The sequence below is a fragment of the Helianthus annuus genome, chromosome 5 (assembly GCF_002127325.2).
Source record: "Helianthus annuus cultivar XRQ/B chromosome 5, HanXRQr2.0-SUNRISE, whole genome shotgun sequence".
NCBI lineage: Eukaryota > Viridiplantae > Streptophyta > Magnoliopsida > Asterales > Asteraceae > Helianthus > Helianthus annuus.
In genome coordinates, this window is record NC_035437.2 from 113262015 (window position 1) to 113269101 (window position 7087).

Genomic DNA, 7087 nt, shown 5'->3' on the forward strand with positions numbered 1-7087 from the left:
GTGTTCAAGTTGTTTTCCATCTTTACTAGATTTTGGTTTCAAAAATTGTTAACACTTTTCAAAAAAACACTTGGTGAACAAATACTCTTGAAACCTCAACAAACCAACAAATTCGGACCAAAGATCACAAGTTCTGGGGGGGGGGGGGATAGTGCACGGTCCTCCCAACCGCCGGAGTGATCCCACTCCGGGAGCCGCTACCCGACCAAGCTAGCTCCGCGGTGAATTCCCCTTGCTGAGTTCTTACCCTGGGCGACATATGTCACTCCCAAGACTCGAACCCGGTACCTCTAAGAAGAGGTGGGTGTCGGTGGCCAACTGGGCTACCCCAGTTGGTTAAAGATCACAAGTTCTGACAAATACTACTCAACAAATTCGGACAAAGAAGGTAGGTTTGGACAGGAATGATTAAGTACTGACACTTATAAATTCGGACAAGAAGAAGGAATAAGTTCTCACACTTAAACTCGGACAAGAGAGTTTAAGTACTAACCATTCTAAATTCGGACAAGAGAAATTAAGTACTGACACACTCTAAATTCGGACAGGAGAGTAAGTACTGACCAATTCCCTAAGTTCAGACGAACAAGATAAATTCTGACAATCTAAATTTGGACAAAACAAGGAATATAAGTTCTGACCAATTGCACAAACTCTGATAATGTATTTTGGACAAATTCGGACAAAAAAACACAAGTACTGACAGGGGTTATATCCAAATTCGGACAAAACAATCAGCTTCTGAATTTACTTCCCAAGTGTGACTTCACACTAGGTCATCAATAAGTTCAGAAGAACAAATAAGGACACAAATGTAAACTCTGTGAATGTAACAATCCAAAAATAGATGTGAAGAATAATGATTGCTTACCTCGGTAATCTTCTTCAAAAACCCAGAGAATATGCAATATGCAGAAAACTTTTAGATCTGACACTTTCTGAACACAATCTCAACAATCCAATCAAGAACAAACACTCACAACTAAAATCTAATCACCATCCATCATGAAAAATCAAGAAATAGATGAAGAATCCATGAAAAACATAAGAAAAGTATGAGAAAATCCTAGAAAATATAAAACTCTCTAGATTAAACAAAACTGATCTATAAATCTAACCTCCAACACGAAGTCTACAGCGGTAAGAGCACTCTCTATATAAAGCCTGCTCTCATACCACTTAAAGGTCGCTTTAATCTTTAGATGTTTAGCAAGTAGCTTTGATCTTTTGTTATTCAATCATGTGAATTTTCGATGGTTCAATCTGCTTCTGCTTTATTTCATTTTGTTTTTCGCACCAAAATTACAAAATCCGTAACGAAATCCGAATTATCCATAAAAATCGAATTGAAAATCTGATGTTTCGTAATTGATTCGGATGTGGACTCTAAAAAATTCATCTGAATAATCAGAAATTTAGTAAAAATTCAAAAAGTAAATATTAAATCGTTGCATTTTGAATGTTTTTTGTTGTTTGAATTGTTTGACTTTGAGTTTATCTATAAATTTGTAATACGCTTTTTGTTTACATACGATCCTTGAAATATTGAAAAAGAGTTTAGTTTAATTCTATGCAAGAAATGGTTTTATTTTGTTTGATTTTTAAATTTCCGTATCCGTTTAAATATCTGCATCCAAAGTTCGATTTTCGGATATCTGAAATTTTCATACGGGTTGGGAAATTAAAATGATCTTGAACACTCCTAATAGATAGAGTCTCACTAATAGTATATATAAATCTACAAATTATAGTACATGATGTGAGAGAGAATACCAACTTTTAGTGTTTTCTGTTTCTTCATTATTTATTCTTTTACTGTCACAGGAGCTGAGAAAATATTTCAGGCAATTGCTTGAACCATTTGTGATGCCACCTAGAAAGCGTCCGCGCGCAAAGAGTTCTCAAAAGAAAGCTGAGCAAGAACAAGATGGTAAAATTACAAGCTTAAAATCATTTGAACCACACTTGAATCTTGGTTCGGCTTTTGTTTTCAGTTTCTGAGCTTTTTTAAGTTGTTATAACATGTAATGTTGACATGGTTATTTGAACGTCACATATAACGTCATTCCTTAGTATTTTCAGGCAGCGAGACGCCCAAACAAGTGCGTGAATCGCGGCCACGTGGAATGGGAAAGCGGGCCATGATTCAAGCCCAAAAGAAAGTTGCGCAATATCAAGGTGGTAAAATTTTATAGTTGAATTTTGCATGATGTTATTTCCTAAAAATGCTCTTAGAACATAGTTAAATAGCAAATGCCAGAACTGTTTAAAAGTTATTCTGAGTAAATTCACATGTTCACAACATCCTTAACCGCAAAATCGAATCAATATGAACTGAATAAAAAGAGCAGGCTGGTCAAGCAGATCCAGCCCATTAAAAAAATAGCCCATTTTTAATTAATTGCGTCTATCCAAAAACAAAATTGATTAACAAAAATTTTGCATCAATTCCACCCAGACAGTTTTAAAAATTTGCCATTTTCTGTTTACTTATTTTGACAGAAGATATCACAACTGTACAAGAAATTATGGATTCAGCTGTTCTAAGATCTTTACATTTGGTGGATTTTCCAACTGTGTAACTAGTTGAAAAAAAATGCATTAAGTGAATACGCTTCTTATAGTTAGCCTGTTCATTTCTTTGATGATTAGTGGTTGTTGTTGATTTGTTATGTCACAGATAGCTTCCATTATTAAATTCTTTCTTGATGCTCAATTACTTTAGTCAGAATTTGCTCAGTATACTTGTTTTGGATGCATTAGTTTTATCCGTCAATTATTTACCCTGGTTGCTTGGAATCAGTCTTATATTGATGCAGGGATTTCACTTACATTTATAACATTGCTAAAAGTTGTTATAAGATTATTGATGCACGGTAATTAGGGTTTTTTAAATTTACTTGATTCATAAACTGATAATTTAATTTCTCCTTTCAGTTGACTATCAATCATCAATGGCGGATATGTATCTATCTGCACAGATTCTTCACCAAATATTTCTTCGATTGCCTACAAAAGTAACAAAACCCTTGGTGCAGTTAAAATGTTTATCAAAGCTATGGATGCGACAGATATCGGATCCTAACTTTATGAATTTGAGATCACGACCGATGATCTTTCTCCCCAGCTTTCCATTTCAAGCCATAGACAACACAGGCGCTCCATTGATGATCGAGCTTTCCGATCCTTTAATTAACCCTGAAAGGTATAGAGATATCACTGTTGCAGGGTCATTCAAGGGGATACTAGTTTTAGTCCTAAAGTATGATAACCCGATCATCGATCACATTTTGTTTGAGGATGATACAGTTCTTTACAACCCTTTCTTGGGAGAGTTCAAGGAACTTCCTCATTCACGAAAATTTGATCCATATAACAACTATGTGTATGGATTTGGCTATGGCACAACCGCAGATGACTTAAAGATTGTTAGATTAAAAGATAATTGCTGTGGTCGTTTTAAATCATGTGAGGTTGATTCTAAATCCTGTGAGGTTTTTAGTCTTAAATATATGTCATGGAGCAGACCTTCCAAGTTAATCGGGGACTATTTTGTTTCCAACAGCTATGAGGTATCTTTGTAAATGGACTTTTGTATTGGAATGCAGTGAGAACGGTGCATTTCCGAACTCCATTGATCCTAGCTCTTGATATCAAGAAGATGGTATTTTCAGAGATAAAAATTCCAGATAGACGTAGCCTCATAGGTTTGGGTACATACAAAGGCCGCCTTTGCATGCTTTGCTCTCAAGTTAATGTGGAAGGGTACGAGTTAAGGGTGATGAACGAACATGGTTTTGGGAAATCATGGAATACAGTGCTTTCGTTCAAATCACGGTTCTCAATGCTAATTTCATATGCATCTTGTGTAGTGAGGATGTGTATCTTGGATGACGGGAAACTGCTTATGTGGCAGCTGTCTTAACAACAATTCGTCATCTACGACATGTTTAAAGATTCGCATATGGTGGTGAAGTTGTTGAGGGATTTTGACCAAAATGGGAGGCTGCATTCATTAGAATATGTGGAGAGTTCGGTATCACCATCGGATATATGTTCTGTTTCCATATGATCTTTTTGAATTCAGCGGTTTCTATTTTATAATACTGTTGATGCAATTTATTGTGGATACGGCTCGTTGTTGGTGCAGTTTTTGTGACCGATGTTGTTGGAATAGATTAGAATTACTTTATGCTGATTATGTAATAGTTAGTGAAACGGTCAAACGAACGTGTATTGACCCGCTCGTTTGAAGTGGCTAAACGAGAGGGTTATTTGTTTGACCGTGTGTGTTTGCAAGTGAAAGTGGATGTGCTATAAATACCACCCCTTGGTTCATTTGCAAAGTGATGACGGTTTTAGACTTTGGGGGAGAGATCACCACTTGGTCTCTCCCCGGATGTATGCTCCTTTGGTATGGTTCGGTTAGGTTTTAATCGGGCGCTTTGTAATGTTATGCTACCGAATTAATACAAGAAATTTTTGTTTATCCGTCTCTAATCTCTCCCGTCTTGAACATAATCACATTAATCACGGGTTACGGTCCGAATCACGAACCTGCAATTGGTATCAGAGCCATGGTACCCGATTTAGTGAATCTAACAATTTACTAAGTCACATGTTTCAAGATGTAAAAAAAGGTGTAAAGAAGAAAAACCCAGATTTGAACCCTTACGGATCTGAGATGAATCGGACTGTACAAAAGGGTTGGGTTTGCTGTTTCACACCAGAAAATCAAGTTTTCATCATCATTTGTAGGTTTTTCATCAGATCTACAAACGAACAGTTAGCTATGCTCTTGAAGAGGGGTGGCGGCTGTTGAAGAAACACTAGGGTTTCTTCATATCTGCATCCAAGAAGAACCTCTCATTGGCGAACAATCCACTATTGAAGAATCCATGACTGACAAAGAACCAAGAGACGAAGAATCTCCCTGCCGAAGAACCCCCAACTGATTGACGATGAATCTCCCATAGACGAAAGGTCAAGATCAAGACTGCGAAGAACTCCTTCACGAAGAACTGCCTGACGAAGAATCCTTCGGCGAAGAACATACTTCGACTGGTTTGTTGGTTGTTATAACATTCACGAAGAACCTCTACTTCTTCGTGGTCCCTTGTTCGTCCTGGGCTGGGGCCGCTGAACTTGTGTCACACCCCGACCATGTAAAACAACAAAACGTGGCGGAAACGTCGGGGAGTGTTGTAACAGAATCATTGTTTCACAACCATGGATTAAATAATTTCGTTTTATTGAATTATTGAACTCATTGTTTTATTACAAATCAAATAAATACAAATATTGTTTTTCAAGTTTTAAAGTCGCTAAGGCACGAGTCCATCCTACATCCTATGTGTATCATGCATCAACAATCATCACAAAGCAGCACCTGAAACATATGTAAAAATAGGTACGTCAGCATAAAAATGCATGTGAGATACATAGGTTTTATTAAAAATAGGATTCATGACTTGTAAGTTTAAAAGAATGTTTTAACAAAAATAGTCATGAACTTTAAAAATGTTTCTTTTATAAATCATATAATAATTGATAAGAAAACAGATGATATAAAAGAAAGATGCATAAATAAATAATTAAGTAAAATGAGTTTGTATAAAATACGTTATTTGAAAAACAATATTTTGATAAAAAGGTTTGTAGTATATATAAAAATATACTTTGGTTTTAAGAAAGTCGAATAAGTAATATATTAAAATATATTTTAGTTCCAAAATAGTTAAATAGATAGTATATTAAAGGGATTTTTACATATTCCGCCCTCCTAAGAGGACTTATTACATATTTACCCAACCAGAAAATTTAATTACATATTTCCCCTTCTTAAACTATATATATTACATATTTCTCCTTTTCACTAAAACTACTCTTATGAATTCCCATTTTACCTCTAATGAACTTGTTAAATAATATTTACATATTTCCCCATTCATCTTGTATGTCCCAATTCCTCTATTTGCTATTTCCTCTTTTACGATATTCCCGAAAAAGTAGTATATAATTGCTAATATTTAAATAGTTGAACCAGATCGATAGTGCCTCTATATATTAGTCATTTAGTCTACCTTTGCACATTACTAATATTTCAACTAATTATTCAGTAATTAATTATAGTTAATTGAAATAGATCATACGTGTAGTATCAAGTGTAGCATCAAATCCGAATGATTTTTTTTATTGAATGGCAACACAAAGCTTTATAGCAGCCACCTTAGCAAGGCCCTATGTGTCTGTACAACAAAATAAACCACTGTACCTCCTGGGACACACCATATTGTCTGTACAAACAACTAAATTAATATGCCTCTATGTGTCAGCGCCACCATGGTAGGGATTTTACCCTTTATAGCTCACCAAGCAAACAGGTTTGCCTTAGGAGCAGCAAGGCCCTATAAGTCTTCCTGACCCGTTTAACCGAAAACCCGACATCCTCTTCGTCATTCCATATCCAGCAATCATCCTTATCTAAAAGATTTTGCTGCACTAAAACCACATTTAACCCATCCATTTGTGACTTCTCTTTTGTGTTGGCAGGAGTTCTAGACCTTGAGTTACTTGCAGGGATAACTTGAAATATTCTAATAATTACATATTGATATATATTCTCAGAACTATCTAATGTATTCGACGGTCGATTGGTACTTCATCTCACCATAAAACCAATTTACCACAAGACCGTATCGATTACCTGAAACTCTACATGTTTTAAGACGGTCGATTGGATAAACATGTCATGTGAAGAAATTAAATCAATATACCTGAAACTCGAAAAGGTTTGCGAAGATTGAAACTGCAAATAACAGAGGAAGAAACGATGGCGCCGTTTTGTTGCGTAGGGTTTGATATCGTTAGTAGCAATTACCAGGGAGGATTGAGGAAACCAAATGATGGAATATGGGAATAACACAAGGGTAAATGAGTAATTTCTTAAAAAAGGGGAAATATGTAATTGAATTTTTTGGTTGGGTAAATATGTAATAAGCCCTCTTAGGAGGGGGAAATATGTAAAAACCCCTATATTAAATATACTTTAGTCGTCAAAATAACAGTTTTCAGTAGTATATCAAAA

General features: G+C 35.6%; 1 protein-coding gene across 1 annotated transcript; it reads left to right on the forward strand.

The window, feature by feature from the left end:
• Positions 1–2954: 2954 nt before the first annotated feature.
• Positions 2955–3925, forward strand: LOC110943473. The gene is made up of 2 exons (XM_022185222.1): positions 2955–3489; positions 3609–3925. Exons 1-2 carry the CDS (start codon positions 2955–2957, stop codon positions 3923–3925), a joined length of 852 nt encoding a protein of 283 aa, XP_022040914.1.
• The last annotated feature ends 3162 nt before the right edge of the window (positions 3926–7087 follow it).

Excerpts from the sequence above, each read along its gene's own strand:
- LOC110943473 (XM_022185222.1), top strand. The coding sequence starts at position 2,955 with ATGGCGGATATGTATCTATCTGCACAGATTCTTCACCAAATATTTCTT. Across the intron at positions 3,490-3,608 it reads TGAGGTTGATTCTAAATCCT|TGAGAACGGTGCATTTCCGA; the intron begins GTGAGGTTTTTA and ends ATTGGAATGCAG.